Raw genomic sequence first — 23,304 nt, forward strand, 5'->3', positions numbered from 1 at the left:
CTGAATGAACGGCGATAGAGCATGTTTCTCCCTAAAGACAGGCAGCCAACCTCTCCACTTAAACCTCAGAAAGAAAGCCATCAACAGGGTCTGCTTTCTGTTTGTCAGCGTCTCCAGCGTTCTCTGCTCATTGGCGTTTTTATTGTTGCCGCGCCCAGCTGCTTGAGTCAGGGGAAGTGCCATTCGAGGAGACATCAATTAAGTGCTCGTTAAATGCTATAGACGCTCTTTTGAAAATATCCCCTGGGACTCTCCCTGGGAGTTCCCAAAAGTAGTGGAGGCCACAGCTGTCACTCTAGGATAGGGTTTCCCCAAAGTCTGGGAGAACAGCTTCATAACCCACGCTCTTATGCACTATCGACCAGGGAGTAGAAACTAAGGCTTTAGACGATGAAATCTAATCCTCTTCATTAGGAAAGACAAGCAACGCTAGGCAAGAAACAGTCAATATGTAAACAGACTGTCTGAAACCTCCTTACCTCATAACCAAACTGCAGCTCATCAGAGGTCAGCATGATGATATCATCGTCGATAGCCAGGACAGCCTCTGTCTCGATTTCGTCGTAAGGGAAGAATCGGTTACTCAATTTGTTTTCAGCAGTCCTCACAACTTTTAATGGAACCCGGATTTTGGGCCAGAGAGAGTCTGGGGGGGGGGGGGGGGGGAAGAAACGAGGTATGCATTACTCTTCTAACCTCTGTGAGGAGATAAAGCAGTGAATGCACCATGCCACAGATGTGATGGAACTTAACTTCCACGGCTCCCACTCAACCCACACGTACAACTGTGCACGGGGGAGCTCTTACAGATGCCTGGTTATAAAATTCGGTAAGTACTTCTGTCCTCTCTAGGTCCTCACAACACTACTCAACCTCAAGGCTGTCTTAGCCAGAGTGCACAGATGGCTTCCGCTCACAACTGAGACACAGAGAAGCAGAGAGACCCAAGATCACAACAAGAGGAGGGGTCAAGTCCACACTGTCTCATTCTCAGGCCCAGGGTTTGCTACCAGAATTCCACCGGCTCCCCTGAATACCTCCGGCCAGGCACACCCCAGCTCAAAGCATGCCTCCACTCTGCCAGCAAAGACAAAGCACGCGCTCGAGGTGTCTGCCCCGATGTGCCGGCCTCCACAATGCAATCGCAAACAGAGATCAATGCCGCTAAAATCCAGCCCTCAAAATGGGTCTCACTGAACGACGTGGGTTTCTTAACTTAGCACTTTATCCCCTCAACCACCCCTTCGCTCTGATTCACTAGGTTTGGTTTCTCATCATGACCAATTTACAAAATAAATATCAAATTTCTAGGTCCAATTATGCGGGATTTTCTAGTATACTGAAGAAACACCAACCCGTGACCTGCCTTACATTTTTTGCCATTCTACTCTGAAATGATTGAAGCAATTCAACCACAGGTTCCTTATTTTAAAATGGTGCATTTAGCATAGCACCCCTGTCCATAGACCTCAGGGTTCTTTATAGAGGGTAGTGTGTTCTTCACACAGCATTTGTCAAATGACAAGAGGAAAGCTAGGTGTCATACTGGTTCCCAAAACTCCATTGTGTAATTGTGGAAAGATGCAGTCTGCGTGGGTCTTGAAGTTGCAAATGCCTGTGGCCGCTCCCAGGTCCCCATACTAACGAGAAGTGTGGTGAGGGAGAGTCAGAAGGGAAAAGGCTGTCTTTACTGCCTTCGGATGAAATATCTCACTAAGGTACATTTTATAGTGTATCCATGTAACACATTGTTGGGACACTTCCAGAGTCCTGGAAGAAGCCGGCACAATGGAGGCCCTGTAATTAAGGAAGGCATTCAGCCTTAAATAAGCACAGAGCCTGAAAAAGCAGTCAACTCCAAGAAGTATGTTTGGGAAAAGACTGAACTGAACACCAAAGAAATGATCCTATGGGTCACTGCCTTTTAATCAATAACAGTAGTTAATTATAGTTTCCTTCTTGGCACAGAAGCACATAATAAATAACTTTGGAATAAATGGACGGACACAGGACTTGAGAGACTGAAGACCTGGGTCCTGTATTACCTATGGGGTCTCAGGCAACTCCTTCTCGTTCTGCTCTAAGAATAAGCAGGGGTGGGGGGAGGGCACCTTTACTAAGCAACTAGTATATGTCACACACTTTGTAGATGCAATGTCATTCAATCCTCCTGACGACCCCGTGGGGCAGAAATTATTTACAAAGTAGTAGCAGTAGTTACAAGGCTCACAGAGATTAAGTAATTTGGCAGGAGTTACAGAGCTAATAAATGAGAAGGCCTGTGACTGAATCTAAGTCTGTTTAGCATCAAAAACCAAACAGAACATGTACGATCTATTGCAGCTTGAACACCTCATGCTTGTCTAGATCTGGGACAAAACAATGAAGTTCAATGTTTTCTCCAGCAGTCATCCTTATTCTCGTTTGCTCCCCACTCCCTCTTCCAGGTAAATAAAACCCCTGGCATAAATCTACTGTCTAAATCCTTATAAAACATGAATCATAACGTCTAAAATATAAGAGGTTATAGCCCCACCTACTAGACCACTGAGTCTCAAACTTTCTGGTGTCAGGATTCCTATAGGCTCTTAAAAATCGTTGAGAACCCTGGGGTGGGTGTGGGGGAGAGGGGGATATGGGTGATGGGCATTGAGGAGGGCACATTGTTGGGATGAGCAGTGGGTGTTGTATGTAAGCGATGAATCATGGGAATCTGCTCCTGAAGCCCAGAGCACAGTGTATACAATGTATGTTAGCTAACTTGACAATAATTTATATTATAAATAAATATATATATCGTTGAGAACCCCAAAGAAGCTTTCCTTATATGGGATGGATACACACACACACACACACACACACACACACACTATTTATTTGTATGAGAAATGAAAACTGAGGAAATTTTAAAACACAAGAATACACAAGCACACATTCCACTAGCCACTAGATTGATGTTATCCCATGTTACGTAGCCTCTGAAAAACTCCTCTGTCACCTTGTGAAAGAATAAAGAGTGGGAAATGGAGGTGACTTAGTATTATTATGAACATAATTTCAACCTCCCAGACCCCCTGCAAGATTCTCATGGATGTCCAGGTCCCTGGACCACACTTTGAGAGCTTTTGTGTTCAGATTTGGGTGTCACAATACGGAGAAAGTTCCAACAACCTGGAAAACAGTCTGGGAGGAGTGACAGGGGCAGTGCAGGCACATGAATCCAGGATTTCTATGGAATGTTTAAAGAAACCAACTGTGCCAGCTGTCAGCGTACTGCCCCTCAGCTCCAATGCCACCCTTCATTGCCCTGTTTCTCATACTGGAACTAGATCCCGTATACACTTCCCTTTTGCCAACTAGCTCAATTCTAGGCTTTGTCTGTGGAGGGTGCTGGAGGGACCCTTGGGAGGGAAGGGGGCTTTTCTTCTAGGTTTCAGTGTGCCTCTTTAACTTCTTGCTCCTTCGGTCCTTGGCCAGAAGACAGACAGGCAGCCGCACATCTCCTCACCAGGTGTAAGTGGCACCTCTAAGGGGCCCCTTCACAACAGGTTCTGCAGAGACCCTCAAGAGCAATGCAGCTGAGGGTCCCTCGCCATGGGTGGTTCCACGGGAGCTCACTGAAGCCCTCAACAGTTTCCTAGTAAGTTCAAGAACACGCTCTGCGTAGCTTCCTATTGAATTCCGTGGGTACTGAAGGGGAGCGGTAGATTTCCCGGTCACCAGACTGAGCCTGCAACCCCCGCACACTTCACTATGCAGTGGGCTACGTACGGTCACACACTCTCCAACAAGGTCTGAATCTCACATCTAGCTGGGGAAGGGGCTCCTGTTATCTTTACAGTTTTTACTTCTTAGTCACCAATCACCCGTTACCGGTTAATGATTCTTTATATTAAACTTTTCCTGTTCAGGTTACTGGTGGTTTCGGTCTTCTACGTTGGCCTTGACTAATACATTAGGCTATCAGGAGGGTTATCAGATGAAAGGGGAATTGTTCTCCATGGCCTCTAAAGTTAGAACCATGACCAGTAGCTGGGTGAAAGTTGCAGGGAAACGGATTTAGATTCAAAATAGGTAGGAATCTTCTGATGGCAGAAACTGTTTTAGATACAGTGAAATGCCTTCAGCAGTTCAATGCACCCTTTTACTTGAAATGTACTAATTTAGGTCAGATTTCTACTCGACATCATATGAGAAACCAAACAAGATGTCTCTAAGGTCCGGGATCACATAAGACAGTAATATATCATAGAAAGAACAGTCTCTGGGGGTGCCTGGGTGACTCAGTCAGTTAAGCATCTAACTCTTGATTTTGGCTCCGGTCATGATGCCAGCCAGGGTCATGGGAACAAACCCTGCATTCACTTGGAGCCTGCCTGGGATTCTCTCTCTCTCTCTGTGGCTCCCCCACTCACACTCACTTTCTCTCTAAATAAGAAAGAAAGAAAGAAAGAAAGAAAGAAAGAAAGAGAAAGAAAGAAAGAAAGAAAGATGAAAGAAAGAGAAAAAACGAACAGTCTTTGGGAAGAGCTTCAAATCCCAGGTGTACTCCTTACTAGTCATGTGATCCTAAACAAATCAATCGTGTTTAACCTGTGTCTTCAAATACGAAGACAGAATAATAACACTATCTTCCCATCACTGACTGTGAGAATGAACATGAAAGCACTTAGCAGCACAGCACCTGGCACATGGCAGATATCCAGTAAATGTTAGCTGTGCCTTCCTTTGAACATATGTGTCTATTTACAGAACCAAAGGACTTCTTTTGAACCTTACGGGTGGCAAAGTGGTATATGTTAGATCTGATACATTACTCTGAAAATCCAGTGGCATCACCCAGCTTGTACCTTCCATATCCACTTTTATGTATGTATGTATGTATGTATGTATGTATGTATTTACTGAGAGAGAGACAGAGACAGAGACAGAGACAGCGTGAGCCAGGTAGGGGCAGAGAGAGGGAGAATTCCAAGCAGTCTCCACACGGTCAGCACAGAGCCCCATGTGAGGCTCGAACTCACAAACGGTGAGATCATGACCTGAGCTGAAATCAAGAGTTGGGCACTTAACCGACTGAGCCACCCAGGTGCCCCCATATCCACTTTTAAATAAATAGGATCCCTGCCATTATTAATCCTCTAGAGGTGAGACAATGGAACACAGAAATGAAGCAAAAGAACACAAAGTAACAAACAGCTCCTCTTTCTGCAGTGTGTATAGACAACAGGCTAGCTGCTTGGGTTGAGTATGAACTTTCCTCTACCCTGCATGGGATTTGGACTTCCACTTGGTGAATGTGCACAGCATGTTCGAAGCACAGACGGCTTTCCACATGTATCACCTACATAGCCAAAGAATTACTTGAGACAATATCTATAGGGAACTAACTTGCCCCTGCCCTTGTAAAGTCTTTGATGGGGAAGTTTTAGGGAACGATGCAGGGCCAAGGAGGATGATATGGGCCAAGGAGGTGAAGATGGACACGGGACTACCCTTCCCTGTTCCGAGTCACACCTCGGTAGCCAAAAGTCAGCCAGGGCGAGAGCAGTCTCCACCTCAACAGTCAGCTGTCTATGCACCATCATTAGCACAGACAGGCCTCCCAACAGAACTCCCAGTTTCTCGCTTTCACATTTTCAAGTAAAATAGGCCTCCAAGAAAAGGAACTACCATTCGCCCAGGCTTCAGCATTCCTTCTGTGGAGGGCAGCACCAAAAATAAACATTATAAATTACCCCCTGCCCTTAAAGTAGATAATTCTGACATGGGATTTTGATTGTTTAAAAAATTAGGACAGAAGCTCAAGGTAGGAGAGAAAAATATGGGTGAGAAAGAAGAACTTTTTCTCCCCTTTCCATTAGTATTTTCAAAAGAACAGACTTACTCTTCTGTCTCTCTTTTGAGTCCCTGACAAGGACCTAGTTCGTCTACATAATCCCAAATCAGAGAACAGACAAAGCGTGATGATCTGCCTACTACTAAATGGTAATCCAAATAGATACAGTGGGGCTTTGTGCAAAGGGCATGAGCTTCGCATCCACAGAGACACGTGTTTATTTCTGGCTCTGCCATTTGCAGTTTTGTGATTCGGGCAAATTACACGTCTCATCGGGAGTTTCATTTTTGTAAAATGGGAATAAGAACAGCTTCCTGGCAGGTTTGTCCTAAGGACTAGAGATAATATGTGTAAAGCACCTGGCACAGTGCCTATTCCTGGGATTTAAAAGGTACATAATACGTGGTTATAAAAACATCGTATCGTTTTCATCTTTATAACTGGGTTCTTGTAAAGTCTCACAAACTTCACTTCTCCCCTGACAATCTGAAGAGGTGTAGACACACGGCTGTGCGGAGGCCCCTTAGGATGCAGAAGGACACAGTAGCATAGCCAGAGACCTTCAGGCTCCAATTCCATTGCTGAGCCCAAATGGGGTCTCTTTTTCTGTACTCCTTCTAAATTCTAAATGAATTCAAAACAATGTACCTTATGTCTCATCCTGTGAATCTGCAGCTGGCAAAATAAAAATGTCACCTTCCATTCACACAAAGTAGTCTGAAAAACAAGGGTTTTCCAAGCACATTGCTGAATTTATGAAAAACAAACAGCTGAGCCAGGTGACCTGATAACTTCACAGTTAGGAGCTTTAGTCTAGCTCTAAGGAGAAAAAGAACTCCTTGTGTTGAGGGTTTTTTTAAAATGTGTACTGATTAATGGTTTTCTCCATGTTGGATGCCAAGAAAGATGTGAGCAAAGAGAATTTTCCCTCCATCTTGGCAAAGGTACTATAAAATGCTCAGGTTGACTGAAGATGACCCCAAGCCCATCCTGGCCAACACTGTCACAAACACAACCACAGATCCATAAAATAAATGGTCAGATTATCTCCATACAAACCTTGAGCTCACTTCTGGAGTGCTCAAGCTGCTGGTGTCCAGCTGGTCCCCATGACGTTAATTCCCCACAGTCCCAGAATTCAGCACAAATGCAAGGTGGCTGGCTGTGACTTCTACTTCTCTGTTGCCTCCTCTGGGTTGACCATCCCAACACACTCAGCCCAGCCCGCCTGCTAACAACTATCAAAGTCACAATCTGAAGCCAGGGAGCTCCTGAGGTCAATTCAAATTTAACACTGAAATCAGCTAAAACAGAAGGCTGAGTTAAACCTGTCTGAGATGTACAATGTAAGAGCTTCCTTCACACGGAGGCCAGGGGCCAAGCCAAACAACCTCTATATCCATCAAGTTTGGAAACTGAAGAGCTGGGGAGGAGGAAGGCAGTGGCTTGCCTTTTTTTTCTGACAGAGCTCGAAACCGATGTGACGAAAGCTCACTGGAAATTTCTATTGCCTAGTCTAAGTATTTACTTAAACTTCAAACCCAGCAATTTAGGCTTAAATGTAACCAAAAAGCAAAAAGTATTTGGTTGTGTTGGAGAGGGAAAAAAAAAAAGTGGGGGGGGGGGCCGGGGGGGGGGGGGGTGGATTTCTGCCTACATTAACCCTCCCAGCAGCAGACATGTTCACCGCAATATTTATTTTAGTAAATGTAGAGAAAGTGAAAAACATCATTTTCGCCTCTAATATTTCAAAGCCTTGGACTTGCTTTATAAAAGATATATATGTTACTAATGCCATACATGCAGACTCAGATGGCTTTGCTGGCATGAGGACCAGAGCTGACAGCCTCATTTACCAACTGAACAAACACCCCACAGAAGATTAAACATGGTTCACGCTCTCCCCAAACAACCACATCGCCAGAGCCCGAGTGGAGACCTAAAAACCACTGCGAGGGAAAAAAAAAGCTGGTTCAGTCTCTAAACGTGTCAAATTTGGGGCCTCGTCGGTTGAGGGCTCGCTCTCTTCCCTGGAGCCAAAACATTACAAAAATAAACTAAGCTCCCGGTCGTAAAATTAACCACATTTTAGCAAGGTCTCCCCAAAATTAAGACTGAACACCCAGCTCCAAAACCTCTAGGTTTGTGTTACTGCTTTCCGTCAAACCAGGGCGAGGCGAGGGCTTCGACTAGGAGGGCAGAGAACGATTCCTCCCTTCCCACGGTCTGCGAGTGACTCGCACTGGCAAGAAATCATTCCCCTGGAGCGCAAAGTGCCTAACCAAGGTGTCGAAGGAAGGAGAAGCCTCCTTTGCATTTAGCTCCAGGATCTGCACCTGTGCCTACCCGGGCGGGTGGGGGCTCCCTCTGAAAGCCGGCGGCCTGCGTGCGCGGGGGCAGGCGCAGGAGGGTGAATGTGGCAGGATGCAGTGAGCTGCCGCAGATCCGAGCAGGGACCCACAGCCTTCCTTCTCAAAACAGGACTCGTCCCTTTCGAGTGCCAGACCAAGGAGCAGCACAACAGTGCCGGCCGGCTCACCCACCCCCCTCCAGGTGAGGCACCGGGCTGGGGCCTCTCCACGCCCCTCCCTGCACAGCTCCCGTTTCCCTCTGCCTTTCCCTTCCTCCTGCCCAGTTCTTCCTCCTCCCCTCTCCTCCCTTTTCCTTCTACCCCTTTCTTGAGAGTCAAATAAATGAAACAAACAAAAATCCAGGAAACTGGTTGTTGGGAGGAAAACGGACTTGGCATAAAAAGATGTACTTAATAAGAAAAAGCACTGTTCTTTGGAGCGTAAAATGGGAGCGTCATTTAAAGTAGACATTTTGTTTACTTAAACCACGGCTCCCTAAATCTAGAGAGAAAGTGTAGGATTCTCTCAGAGAACAAAAATCCCACTAAGGAACACTTCTTAAATGTCTCAGGAGGTACTAGAGAATTTTCTTGGGGGTAATTTCTGATTGGCCTCACAGACAGAAAATGTTCTTCTTCCAGCCTAAACTATAGATCTACCGGGGGTAGTTTCCAGGGCTGACTATCCTGACTTCAGTATTCCCAATTAAAAGAGAATAGCCATAAAAAGTGCAGATACTACTGTCAGGCAATAAACTAGACCTTATCAGTGATAGTGGTGCACATTACAAACTTCAAACTCATTCCTTGCTCTAATCCATCAGAAACTTCCTGGCTTTAATAGGCTATAAAGGGCAGGAGCTTTGAAGTGCCTGGGATTAGGATCAGTAATAGACAGACTGAATGAGAAACTAAATGCAGGTGGAACATACTCTATGCCTCCTGAATGAAAAAGAAATCCAATTAATCAAACAGTCCTCAACCCTAGCTGCCAGCGCCAGCCAGCAGCTCACACGGTGGCCAAGGCAAGGGACAAAGCGATTAGCGATGAACCGCCTGGGGACCGTAGTGCGCACTCACGTTAAGGAACTGATTCGAAGCCTGGAGACGGCATGCTCTGCTGACTTGCCCAGTTGGAAGTGAGGCCATCTTTTTTTTTTTTTTTTTAAGGAAAGCACAGCATCAGAGCCGAGATAAGGAAGGAGAAAACTAATGCCTTTTAAACTGAGCTTTCATGTAAACAAATCAGCTGAGATGGCCGAGGGAAGCTGAGGTCTGTTTTCCCAAGGCTGCTGGCCTTTGATCCCACTGATTCCTAAGCTCTCAGACCCTCGTGGCTGCAGCTCACACGTGAGCTGTGCGCTCAACCCTGGGCGCACAGTGAGCTGGGCCACCCCAGAACAAGAATGAGATGGCTGACTAAACTGGGGTCACGCTGCCTCAGAAATGGCATTACTGTTGACAAAGCAGGAAACTTCATGCAAGCCTAAGGATGCAAATAATGTGGCCGTCCCAAACTGACCCGGCTGGGAGGCGCGCCGACACCCAAAGCAGGCCGTTCCTGAACACAGCACCTTCCCACCCTTTTTACCTTCCGGGGGATTTTTATTCTGATTATTCCAGACAACGAGCAGCTTGGACAGACTGGGCACCTTGGACACTTCAGTGATGACCCGGAAGAGGCTCTCCACTCGGTCGTAGGTGAGGACGATGGCGGTAAAACCTTGGGACTGTGGTGGAATCAGTGGGAGGAAGAGTGGGTTGCTCACACTGCCCCGCTTCTGCAAGAGAACAGATGAATAGGAGTCAGAGAAGGGTCTAGTAACCATGGGGCTGATCTCTCTGCCACTGCTGTCAGCAGGCTAGAACGTGGGAGATTTGGTGGCTGTCACCATGACCAGCCCAAGAGCTTTTGTACGGACTCTCTTTAATTAACTTTAGCTCTGATGCCACTAAAACAGGAGCAGAGAATGTCTGTAGCCCAGAAGAGATTTCTAGTTAAACCCAGCAGATGAAATACATGCATTATCTCCATTCTCTCCTCAAGTCCACTAAAGTGACCGTAGATCGGAAATAGAAATGGACGACGACAGTGAAATGAGAGAGGCCACAACAGCTGATGAGCAGCAGGGACGGGTTTCTGAAAGACTGGAAGGGTGAAGTGGTAACGGGGCAGGAGAATGAGAGTGGAAGCGAAGTGCCTACACAGAGGGGGGCCCACGAAGGCAAACCAGTCCAAACTGCTCAGCCCCCAAAGGCTCAGAATGGAGTTCAGCAGGAACCTTGTGGGGTAAGAGGAGGGGCAGGGCTGAAAACAGGAAGACTGGTTAAAAATGTGTGTAAGGAGCAAAAAAAGACCCAGATCCACAAAACTTCCCTTCACCCAGCCACTCAGCCAGAAAACTCCTCTTCTTGCCCACCCCTGCAGGGGGAGGGAGGTATATTCTCTGGGGAACTGAAGCTCTGGGTATGGAAATGTGGACACCTTTGGAAGGAAAATGCAGGTGCCAGTCTGTGTTCTGAGTGATGAGCCCCAGAGCCTTCTTGCTCTCCAGCTCCCCAAACGCTGGCGACCATGGAGCCCACTTGCCCCTCTACCACCTCACAGCCCTCCGGGAAGTAGGCTTGCCCTCACACACAGGGCTTCCTTCCGGTCAGGTTTTCAGTGATTCCCTGGTAATTATGAACAGATCCTAGAATCACAGCCGTTTCAACAATATCTTCCGCATAATGACAGAAACCAAATGAACGAATAGAAAAGCAGGAACTCAGGGGAAACAGAGACAATAGAAAAGCAGAAGGATATTAGAACAACATCAATAAATTATATCCTCAGGAAGAGAATTTTTCATCCATGAAATAAGAATAAATTGCTATTTTTATTTAAAAAGATCTATCAAAGAACAGGAAAGAATACTTGAACATTAAAAATATAGCTTAATTTTTTTTAAAAGCAGGATTGAAAGAAAAAGGCAACATATTCCAATCTAGTGAACAAAAAGGGCAGAGATAAAAAACAGGACAAAAAAGATGAGAAAATCCAGGAGGTCCAACATCCATCTAACAGGTTCCTGAAAAAGAAAACAGAGAATACAGAAGAAACAAAATTACCAAAGAAATAAGTTCTCAGAACAGTAGAAGAGACATGAGTTTTCAAGTTGAAAGGGCCCAAGAAGTAATTAGCACATTGAATTTGAAAAAAAAAAACAAAAACAAAAACAAAAAGCAAAACAAAATAAAATATATCAAAGCACATCACTTCTGACACTGGGAATAAAGAGTGTGAATACATAAAATGCATAAATCCTGGCAAGGAGTTCTAGGTGTGAGTTCACTGTACAATTCTTTCAATTTCTCTGTAGGTTTGAAATTTTCTCAAAATAAGGTTTAAAAAGTACTGACGGAAATTCAAATTATTTGCTACCCTTAAAACATTAAGTAACTTTTGATACGGTAATATAAGCAAAAATATTTTTGTACTGATAATAAGATTGTTAAAACAACTTTATATTTTTAAACAGCTTTTGTGAGATATAATTCATATAATATACAATCCACTCATTTAAAGCATAAAATGGTTTTTGGTACATTAATTTTTTTAAACCATGGTCAAATATAACATGAAATCAGCATTTTAACCATTTTTAAGGGTACAGTTCAGTGGCATTAATTACATTCACATTCATATTATGTGAAAAGTCCAGGACCAGACTTCATCTCTGTCAGAAGGTGGCTGAACACGAAATGTCCTATCTGTTATTCTGGCCGCTTACACTTCCCTAGCATCTCTCCTACTCTGGCATTCCCAAGGTTCCCCTTCAACCTCATCCTTATCACTGATGGACACCCATCACCACGTAGAGGACAACAGCTGTTTGCCAGATGTAACAGTGTGGGACAGGAAATGTACACAAACACATGGAATACACATGGGATGGGAACTCACAGAGACTGAATGGGATTCCAGGAGTCCTAATGTAATCAGGATATTAAAGCCAGAACGTCCACAACAGGCCATAATTAGATTTCACAGCCACGAGACACAATAGGAAAGGCTATCTGCTCAATGCGGACTTTCTGTGTCTATGACCTCATGCTCTGACATTAAGCTGCAGTCTTAGGAAGGTGCCTGGACTTTAGCACTGGTACCCTAGCATCTCATAACATTTGTAGGAACCCCTTTTACTTTTCGACCCCAAATCTTATTCTTTTATCCTCCTGACTTTTATGGAAACTGGTCAGTAAGTAGCTTATGCTTAAGTCACAACTAATCCTGAAGGTGCATGGCCTCTCTGCCATCGCCATCCCAACCCACTCATTTACTCCTGCCAACACAATACTCTCTTACGCTTGAAAAGCACCACTTTAAGTGGAAAAGGCAGAAAAACAGATTTTTTGAAGAAGGGTGTAAACTAATGTAATGTGTGATGAAAGATTTACCGAGTATTTACTAAGCGTTAGGCACTGGGCTTTACACGTATTATCTCACTTGAGTTTCACTCACAACAACCCCCTGGTAGACACAGTTATTCTTATTTTGCAGATTATGAAACTATAAGATTAAAAATAGTGAATGATGTCTAATCATTTGCTTTACCAGAAAGAAAGAAAGAAAGAAAGAAAGAAAGAAAGAAAGAAAGAAAGAAAGAAAGGGAGGGGAGGGGAGGGGAGGGGAGGGGAGGGGAGGGGAGGGAATGATGCTAGGTGCTCAAGGTTACACAAGGTGTAAGCTGTCTAGCTCCAGAACACTGGGTGGTGGAGGTTCACAGCCCTTCCCCATGCCCTCCTCCTCCGAGTCCAAGGCAGGCATCACCATTTTATAGACTCTAGAAAATGGAACTGTGGGGAACACCAGAGTTTACTACTTCTAACTCTTCTCTGAGACAAAAATGCTGGAAGTTCTTTACCCTTGATAATCACATATGGGCAAGAGCCCACCCCAAACTCTACGATTTCCAAAGGTACGTGGAATAAATATGTAACACTGACACAGAGGAAACACATAAATTAAAAAAGGTAAATACACCTCTAACACAGAAGGAAAAACTATTAAAACCCCAACAAAATGAGGTCTGTTCTTGGGAGAAGTGGGGAATGCTAGCACACTCGAATGCCTGTATGACATTAAAAGGAGAGGAAAGTTCCCTGAGAGATGCAAAGCTTGGTTTCAGAAAACGAATCCCTTGGAATTTAAACTGAGGCACCCCCTGAAGGGCATCACAGCTCTGATTTCAAGGCACTGCCAGGAGAAGGAACCACAGTCTCTGGCAAGACGACAGATCGGGTCTCATCCCCTTGGCCAGCTCCATTTGGGAAGTGGAGGGCGGTGGAAGGGGAGGAGGAGAGGCGGGGAAGGGGGTGGGTAGGACCCGACGGTAACTTGTCTTGGTGTACTACTTTTCCACACTACTCACTTGCACACCAGGTAAGGCTTGAGAAGGTGGAAGCAGAAGAGGCAACCTAGGGGCGCCTGGGTGGCTCAGTCAGTTAAGCGTCCGACTTCAGCTCAGGTCATGATCTCACAGTCCGTGAGTTCGAGCCCCGCGTCGGGCTCTGTGCTGACCGCTCAGAGCCTGGAGCCTGCTTCAGATTCTGTGACTCCTTCTCTCTCTGCCCCTCCGCCTCTCACGCTCTGTCTCTCTCTCAAGAATAAATAAACATTAAAAAAAAAAAAAAAAGAAAAGAAAAGAAGAGGCAACCTAAAGGGGAGACAGCACGCCAAGGAGCAGAATAGGGACTGAAATCTTACCAACACTTCCCCATGAAATACAGATCTCGAGATGAGCACAGACCTAACCCAGAAGCGGCCGAGCATGTATTTACTGGGATACGGGCTCGGTGCTTTACTGTAGGATATACCGCCAGGGTTATATGAGGCAGGTGACTTCAAAACCTGAGTCGACATGTTTGGGGTCAGTTTGGGAACTGTGTGTCCTTAATAGGAATCTAGATTCTTTCACTTAGCAGCAGTGTGACCGGGGCAAAGTACTTAACCTCTCTTGCACCTCAGTTTCCATAATTGTGATAATAATACTACTTCTCCAGCTATGAGAAATAATAAGAGTAATAATTTCTAACAATGTTAATTATTTACATTTCTTAATTGGCATTTCTTAACAACCAAGAGGCTGTTAATAAAAGTAAATATTTAATATATGTAAAGTACCTCACACATGCAAGCATTCGATAAATGGTAACCAATGGTTGACCCTGTGGGAGTAATAATTTCTCTGGGCTTTACTTTACACACGTCTTGAAGGTGGGATGGCAACTGTCAAGTCTTTTCCAGCAAGAAGTCTAGATGAAATCCTTCTTCCTCTCTACCTTGACCTTATCATGCTCTAGGGTCCTAGTTTATCCAGATTCTCTACCTCTACTCCTTCTCCAAATATACTGTTTTTATTTTCACAGTTTCCTCTTTTCCTTCCTACTCTTTATATTTTACCTTGAAAGCTCCATGAAAGCAAGAACCATAGCTGTTTTAACACCTAGCACCTAGCATAGTGCCTAGCGCTACCCGATGAAAACCTGTTTAAAAATGAGTAAGTCGGGGTACCTGGGCCACTCAGTCAGTTAAGCAGCCAACTCTTGATTTCAGCTCAGGTCATGATCTTATGGTTCGTTAGATCAAGCCCTGCCTCAGGCTCTACACAGAAGGTGCAGAGCCTGCTTGGGATTCCTTCTCTCCCTCTCTCTCTGCCCCTCGCCTGCTCGTGTACATTCTCTCTTTCTGTCTCTCTCTCTCTCTGTCTCTCTCAAAAATAAACACTAAACATTTTTTTGTTACTGATTCTTTTTTTTTTTAATGTTTATTTTTGAGAGAGAGAGAGAGATAGCATGGATCGGGGAGGGGCACACAGAGAGAGGGACAGAGGATCCGAAGTGGGCACTGTGCTGACAGCACAGAGCTGGATATGGGGCTCAAATTCACAAACTGACCTGAGCCAAAGTCAAATGCTTAACCATCTGAGCCACCCAGGTGCCCTTCCAAAAAAGTCCATTAATACAAAAATAAATAAATAAAAATGAGGAAGATTAAATTAAATTCCATTAAATCCACAGGGCCCAGGTGATGTTCTTTCTGTCCTCTTCATGTATGGATGTGAAGAGTTGATATACACTCAAATGCGTAACGTCATGAGTTCTAAAGTAAGTTCCAACCTAGCTCATTCATTTGAAAGCACTTACCAAGAATCTTATTGTACCAAATATTCCAAAGAAGTGTAGGATAAGGATATTTAGCAGAGAGTCTGAATCTAGGTCCTGCCATTTACTAGTTTTGTGATGCGTGAAGCTACTCCTGTATGAATTTCCTCCTCTGTAAAATGGGGACCATGATGGTACCATCTCCTAGGGCGATGATGACTAAGAGAGATGATGCACAGAAGCTCTGAGCAGAGGGCTCAGCATAGAGCTCCAGGAACTGTAGTTTAACACAAACACAAAAACGTGCGGCTCTCCCTACCCGTATTCTTCCAACCTGCCCAAATACTGGTGTTAGCAATTCAGCGATTGTTCCTACCGATAGTATTTCTGATGCTCATTCATTCAGTCAACATTTCCTGAGCACATCCCATATTCCTAGAAGAACGTTACAGATGCCAAGACAAACCAAGGCCTTCCCCTTGACATGCTCATAATCTGGTGGGGAAGATGGCCAGGTAAAATAACAAGTACCAACGCAAGGTGTTCAAGTCCGGGGCAGCAGGGAACGTGAAGGCCGATACAGTGGCCTCTGCCTCCCTGGAAGAGACGAGGAGGGGACTGCTGCGTCGTCGTCAAGGGTAAGCAGGCGAGTGCTGGCGAACTGAGTAGCAAACAAGACAGGGAGACAAGGGAGGAGAGCGGAAACGAGAGGGACCGGCCGGGCAGGCCAATGCCATGGCACCAGAAGCCTGGAATGATGGAAGGGTCTTTTAAGTCACATGATTAGCTTCCTGTTGATGTCTTTCAAAGCTTTCTTTTCCTGAGTATTGTTTTCCTGAGAAGTAAACATGGCTCCCTTTATGTTCTTTTTCAAAAGGTCAGAAATAGGAAATGCTGCTCTACAACTAGGCTTCTGTGCCAATCGCTTTTTTCCTCCTCAAACGTAATCCCATTTGCCTTTGGAGCACAAGGACAGCGTGGAGAAAGGCGGCTTTAATTGGGGTGTGTGCCTTCACATAGACCCTCCGCTCCACTGGGGTAAGGTCAACAAACTAACCCCCAGAGAAAAAAACTGGTGGAGAAGGACATTTCAAGAATGGCATTCAGTCTCCTCTGAAATACCCTTAAGAACTGACCCCCTGCTGGCTGACCAGAGAGAGTGTCTACAGTCTGGGACCTCTTGACCCCACTTTCTGCAGGAAATCAAGCAAATTTAAACCTCCATAATTTACTCAAGACTCTGACTTCTGCCAGGGAAAAGGCAAACAACGCTGGCAATTAACTCTGTTGCCTGATTAAATCTCCATCATGGCAGGACAGGGCATGGAACCAGGCACCCAGCAATAGTGACCTGAAGAAAAGGCAAAGCCCACCTACCGCAGCGGCACCGCCAGAATCTGGGCTATCGACACCGCCTTCAAATCTCCCCCATGAAACCGTTTAGTCAGAGATGGGAGGAGAAGCCAAGAGGAGAGGTATGTATCACTGTGGCAGAGTACTGGCATGTGGCCAGAATACCTTGGCCATCTCCCGCCCCTCCTCCCAAACTTCACTTTCACTCCCACAACAGCCATTCATTCTAGAAGCTTCAATAAGAAATCCAGATTGTTAAACTGCAATCACATAAAAGTAATCCATAATAGCTACAAAAACTGCCAGGTCACAAGACCAGCTGAGGAAAAGTTCTTTCATATTGCTTATTCTGGAAAGCCCTGGTGAGTGAGCAGTGAGCAGACCAACCTGCAAGAGAGAGTCGTGGGCTCGGGTTTCAGGATGCCTGAAAGAGACGCATAGGGTCACCCTTCAGTGCAAAGGGGTTTTCCCCTTCAAGAAAGAAATTCAAACTCAAATTAGGTGTGCCTTTGGCAATCTCATACAAGGAAAGTTGTCTGGACCTCTCCCGCAATCTCATTTTGCCTTTTTTTTTTCTTTTTTTTTTTTTTTTAGTTGAAAGGTCACGGTAGCCCGACATGAGCCTAGCCAAAACCATCCTAGCCATGGTTACCTACCATACAGAAAGCAGAGGAAGGCAGGGAGCAAGTACATGGCCTTTGGTAACCATTCTGAAATGTTCTTGCTGCCACTACCGGAGGATTATAAAATCAAGAGCGAGGAAAACCACATGCCGTTACTAACTAAAGGACTCTTTCAACCTAAACCAACCAAATTCCAGACAGAAGAAATCAACCTTGAAGCAGGATGATTCAAAATTTAATTCCTATTACTCACCATATCAGAGATTTTTTTTAAATGTCACCACGTATAAATTCATGTGACAAGAAGAGAACTAAGCACATTGGAGTGAACCCAGATTTGATTTAACTGAAGGTATCTGGCTGAGCAGAAGAGTGAGAATTCAAAGAAAGGAAGGGAGGAGAGGACAGGCTTGTTATACAGAAGCTTTTGAGCCCTTGGTAATGAGGAGCCTTACCTATTCCTACCTTGACAGAAAGGGCAGTTTCCCTGCTTGTTTTGAAGTTATCAGCCCCTACCTCAATGTGGTTTCAATTATGAATTACCAGACTAAAAGGGGGGAAAAGCTTTGATTTATTCTTTTTTGCTCCAATTATGCATGATGTGTTTCCACTGAAGATTTTGAAAAGTATTTCATCATGCCTCTCATCCTGAAGTGGTCAAAGGGCAAAACCAAAAGGAGTTAACCCTTCCATTTCATCTCGAGGTTCACAGAGACCTCCTACTAAAGGATACAGAGCAAGGCCTCGGAAGCGAACAGAGCCAGGAAAGGGTTAAGCATTAGCATCACATTACTAACGTGCATAAGGGTGGTGTCCCCTGTCCCAAATGGTGAGATGATATTTATGTTAATGGTTACTGGGAGATTTGAAAGGGGCAATCAGTAATGTGGCCCATGTTACCTTAACCATTAAACCTCTGCAGCCCCAACAACTGGGCACACACTCCACTGGGCATGCGCTGCCTCAGGAAACCAGAGAAGTACAGGGACCTAGCGCGGTCTTCAGGCCGGCTCTCTCAGATCAAGGGAGAAAAGATTCGGCGACAGGTCTGAAGTCTACTTGCTGCGTCCTACCTTTAATTCATTCCACCCACAAAAAACAACTGATTGTTCACAAACACAAGGTAACACGGATGGCTACAATCTCACTGACTTCACGGTAAACAGACACACGAAAGATGAAGAAAATCAAAGGTCAGAAATCCCCTTAGTGCGGCAGACTTAACTAAGGGAGACAGTAAATTATCAACTTAGCATCCCTAGAACTTCCTTAGGGCAATTTGCTCCTGAATACGTTTTCTATGGTGGAGCTGGAATGAGTCTAACCGCATTTGAGTGTACCAGAATAACAGGCTTGGGCGACTCTCTGAGAGACTAACCCAGGGTCACAGGAGCGTGGGGCAAGTAATTTCTACTGTCAGTCTCTTTTTCTTCAGACGAGTTTAAGGTCTTCTTTTTTTCTTTGGTGTACTGTGGTTTCATCCTGCTTCGTGATTTATATATAGGTCTTCCTGAATCTGAAGTCTGGAATTCAACAATGACGGAAAGTTCTCAGCCATTATCCTTTCAGAGGGCCTCTTTCCACCCTTCCTCTCTTCTCCTTCTAGAACTCTTGATTAGACATCCTCCACTCTCCACATCACTTCACTTTTCGGTCTCTTTGGGTTATATCTCAACAATTTCTTCTTTTTTTTTTTAAATTTTTTTAATGTTTGTTTATTTTTGAGAGAAAGAGCACGAGTGGGGGAGGGGCAGAGAGAGAGAGAGAGAGACAGAGAGACAGAGAGACAGAATCCAAAGCAGGCTCCAGGCTCCGAGCTGTCAGCATAGAGCCTGATGAGGGGCTCAAATCCATAAACCACGAGATCACCACCTGAAGTCGGACCCTTAACCAACTCAGCCACTCAGGCGCCCCTCAACAATTTCTTTGAATCTAATAATCTAATCCCATAATCAGAGTCCTTGAAGGTGAATTTCCGCTGGTTCTCAGTCATGATATTGCCTTATTTCTTTATAGTCTTGTGGGTTGTAACTGTGATTTTCCTGAGATACTTTATTTGTAAGAATTGAGACCCAGATTGAAGATGAATTACTCAAGAGTGGGTTTGTCTACTTCTGCTGGTCCCTACCAATTCAGGGCCACTTCCAACGAAATTCTCTGAAAGTGTATTTGGATGACACCTATTGTATGAATTCGGACCACGAACCATGTGAAGGTGGCTTAAAACTGTAGTTCTCAACAGCAGGATCGTTACAGACCTACTTCTTTTCCCCTTTAACTGAAAATATAGTCTTTTGATTTCCTGGATTCTCCAGGAAGTTCTTTCTAGATTCCCCAACTTACATAGGCCGCAGGCTGTCCATTCTGCTTCCCTGCCCCATTCTTCATAGCAAAAGCCCCAGGTCACCAAATTACAAACATGTCCACGCAAAGCTGGCTCTGGTTCCCAATCACCTGCCAGGATACCCAGCCTCATTTTGTTTAGTGAGTCAACAAATATCTTACTTTCATGCCAGCTTAGCAATAGGCTAAAACTGCTTTATGATATTTCATTCAGTATTTTACTTGTTCAGTTGGGAGGGTCATAGAGCATATCTAATCCATCATAACGCCAGTGACGGAAGTCTGTCTCTATTTATGCTGTCAATCTAATTATTTGCTATTGTGTTTCCTATTTAATTTGGGGGCCAAGTTTGTGTGCAAGATAAAAACAGTTATGAAAATACAGTAGTATATTATAATAGATGGAATGATGGACTGAGAATCTTCTTTAGTCTCCATTTCCTCTTTTATAACACAGAATGATGGAGAGGTAGATCTTAAGTAAGTCTCACTTTCTTCGTCTGTAAGAACAGAGCTAACAGAATGTTAACTCTTGGAGTTGTAAGGATTAAACAACAGAAAAAACATAATAGAGCCTATATGGGTACAAAAAACAAAAAGAAAAAACAAAAAAAACACTGTCCTGTGAATTTCAGTTTTTCCCCACCAGTGTCCTTCACAATTTTAAAATTTGTTCCATGTGATAAAGCATTATACTAGCAGCCTTATGTTAACAACACTTTACTTTTTATAGTCCCACACCACTTACAAAATGCTTCCACATATACTATTTAAGATTTCATAATAATCCTGTGAAATAAGTAATATCCCCATTTTACAGATAAGGATAACAAATTTCAAAGCATAAGTTCGAGTTAATAAATGGTCTTGAACTCCAAGGTTTGATTCCTTGGAGTCCTTTTCAGTGGTCTTGATTTGTCGTCGGTAATCAGTCACCATGCTACACTATTCTGAAGCTGTTGGTACCCCTAAACCCAGTCCTACAGAGGAGCGCACACAGCCGGGAAGACAGATTTGGTAGGTAACCTCTGGTCACTCAGCTCATCCCTAGGAAAGAAGGGATTAAAATGCGCACTTCAGGAATTTCTGAGCTATGGTTAGCTTACTGAAGACTCACAGGTTAGACCCATCTGAATGCCTCTCTGCAAATTCCAGCTATTATCTGAGTTTTAGCTACTTTTTTCTTGATATAGCACTGAAATTCACATTTGGCTAAATGCCCACCCTCTTCTATAGAGCCAAACTACTGTCAAGAAGGCCAGGAAAGGTTGCCACTGATTGCTTTTCAGGTAGTGGAGGAAAAAGCTGACATTTCATCCTCCTTTTGCTTGGAAAGGAAGCCAATCATTTATAAGAATCCTCATCTGGCTGCAGCTTCCATCGGTGGGATGGATAGAAGCCAGTTAAATGGCTCAACATAAGCCATATTAAAAGAATTTAGAATGAGGAAAGAGTGGGTTCCATATGCTGATGCTTTTAATAATTCATGAGTTATATCAGTCTGCAAGTAATAAATTTCGCTAAATATATCTATGGTAAGATAGTTTAAGACACTGTCTAATCAATTAAATGGGGCAAAAATAACACATCATTGATTCTGTTGGTTCATACTTTGATATATTAAAAATAACAGTTCACCTACTTGACATAGTTCACAAGATCTGGATTATTTTTAGAACATAATTACCATCTGCAGATCTGTTACTTAAGAAGTGTACTGAAAACACTTAGAAGATATGTTTTAATGAAAACACTAGCAATTTATTTGATGCAAATAAACAAAGCTGATCTACAATCCAAAGTGTTTCAAGAATGTTAATGGCAGCCGAAACAGCTACTTCTTACGAAAGGTAAAACAAATTCATGATTTCGTCTGACTATCCCGCACTTGAAATATTCTGACAGTTGGAAAGAGAAGTTCATTCTCTGGCCCAGGCATAAAAATGTTTGCTGAGCCCACTGGCTGTAAGAGGCCAGCTATGGTACGGAGGAAGACTTCACTGGTGGAGTAAACAGAAACTCCTGAAAAAGATGGAGTTACACCTTGTGGCATCTAAGCACAAAACACCAACACAGTTACGAGCAAGAAAACCAAAGCCTTGTGTGGTTCTGAGCTGACAGGAGTATAATGCCACCAGTAAAGTTGATACAATGTGGAAAGAGCAACCTCTAAAATGCAGTCATTTCTTAATTCTTAATTTCTCTGGAATTCCAATAAGGCATATGTTTTGTCTACTCTGTTTTATCTCCACTTCCTCCTGGAAAAAGAAAAGGCATGAACCTACAAAGGCAGAAAGAACAGGCAAGGCGACAACAGTGGACAAGAATTCAACACGTTTTGGGAGGCGAAACGCATGAAGTCTCTTGCTAAACGATACACGGAAATGTAGGATAAAATATAACAAAACTCCTTTTAAATGCCCAGCTGAGGTCACAGGAAGCGGAAGTCCCAGGCACCAAAAATGAAGAAAAAGCCGCACTTGGGGGCTGAGAGCACAGGGGGTGGTTGGCACTCCGGCACCCTGTGGAGGGCAGAGGTAGTCGCTGGGCTCAGTGACTTCGGGTGTAATGTCCATGCTGGCAGAGGGACGATGTCTTTGGGCACAGGAAGTGAGGGAACTAGAAGTGGGACAGACACACAAAGGCAGAATCGCTCAAGGCCTGCACAATCAACAAAAAGGTGGCCCAGAAGGTCATTCCCTAGTAGATAGAGGCAATAAAAAACACTTCTTTTGGGGGGCATCTGGGTGGCTCAGTCTGACTTCAGCTCAGGTCATGATCTCAGGGTTTGTGGGCTCAAGCCCCGCATAGGGGTCTGTACTGACAACTTGGAGCCTGGAGCCTTCCGATTCTGTGTCTCCCTCTCTCTGACCTATCCCCACTCGTTCTCTCTCTCTCTCTCTCAAAAATAAATAAACATTAAAAAAAATTGCGGGGGGGGGGGGGGGGGGGGGCGTGTGCCTGGGTGGCTCAGTCAGTTAAGTGTCTGGCTTGGGCTCAGGTCATGATCTTGCGGTCTGTGGGTTCGAGCCCTGCATCAGACTCTGTGCTGACAGCTCAGAGCCTGGAGCCTGTTTGGGATTCTGTGTCTCCCTCTCTCTCTGCCCCTCCCCTGCTCATGCTCTGTCTCTCAAAAATAAACATTAAAACAAAAATTTTTTTAATTAAAAAAAAAACCTGAGTTTAGGTTGGGGTGCTTTAACAGAGGCCAGCCCTCATACAGGTTTGGGGTTTAAACGAAATCTGTATCTGTCGTATGGAAACCTCCTACTGAGAAATTAATGTAAAAAACTGATTTATCTCCAGGATACCTCTGGAATAGCCAGCAGAAGCCAAAACAGACAAACAAACAAGAACAAACCGACCCTCTAGAGTGACACCCCCTTAGCCTAGGTGGCAAAGACTACCACAGAAAACCTTACTGAAGATGAACTCAGAGGGTGCCTGGGTGGCTCAGTTGGTTAAACATCTGGCTCTTGATTTTAGCTCAGGTCATATCCTCACAGTTGTGAGATTGAGCCTCGCATCGGGTTCTGCTGTGCCGACAGCATGGAGTCTACTTGGGATTCCCTCTCCCTCTCTCTCTCTCTCTCTCTCTCTCTCTGTCCCTCCCTGGCTTTCATTCTGTCTCTCTCTCTCTCTCTCTCTCT

General features: G+C 44.5%; 1 protein-coding gene across 1 annotated transcript in view; it reads right to left on the minus strand.

The window, feature by feature from the left end:
* Positions 1-23,304, minus strand: part of EXT2 (exostosin glycosyltransferase 2) — a 128,341-nt gene that overhangs the window by 37,910 nt on the left and 67,127 nt on the right. Inside the window, exons 6-7 of the mRNA XM_049639641.1 lie at positions 9,781-9,970; positions 480-646 (exon numbers count right to left, since the gene is read on the minus strand). Of these exons, the coding sequence (XP_049495598.1) occupies positions 480-646; positions 9,781-9,970 (357 nt within the window). The remainder of the gene's footprint in view (positions 1-479; positions 647-9,780; positions 9,971-23,304) is intronic.

The sequence above is a fragment of the Panthera uncia genome, chromosome D1 (genome assembly GCF_023721935.1).
Source record: "Panthera uncia isolate 11264 chromosome D1, Puncia_PCG_1.0, whole genome shotgun sequence".
Lineage (NCBI taxonomy): Eukaryota > Metazoa > Chordata > Mammalia > Carnivora > Felidae > Panthera > Panthera uncia.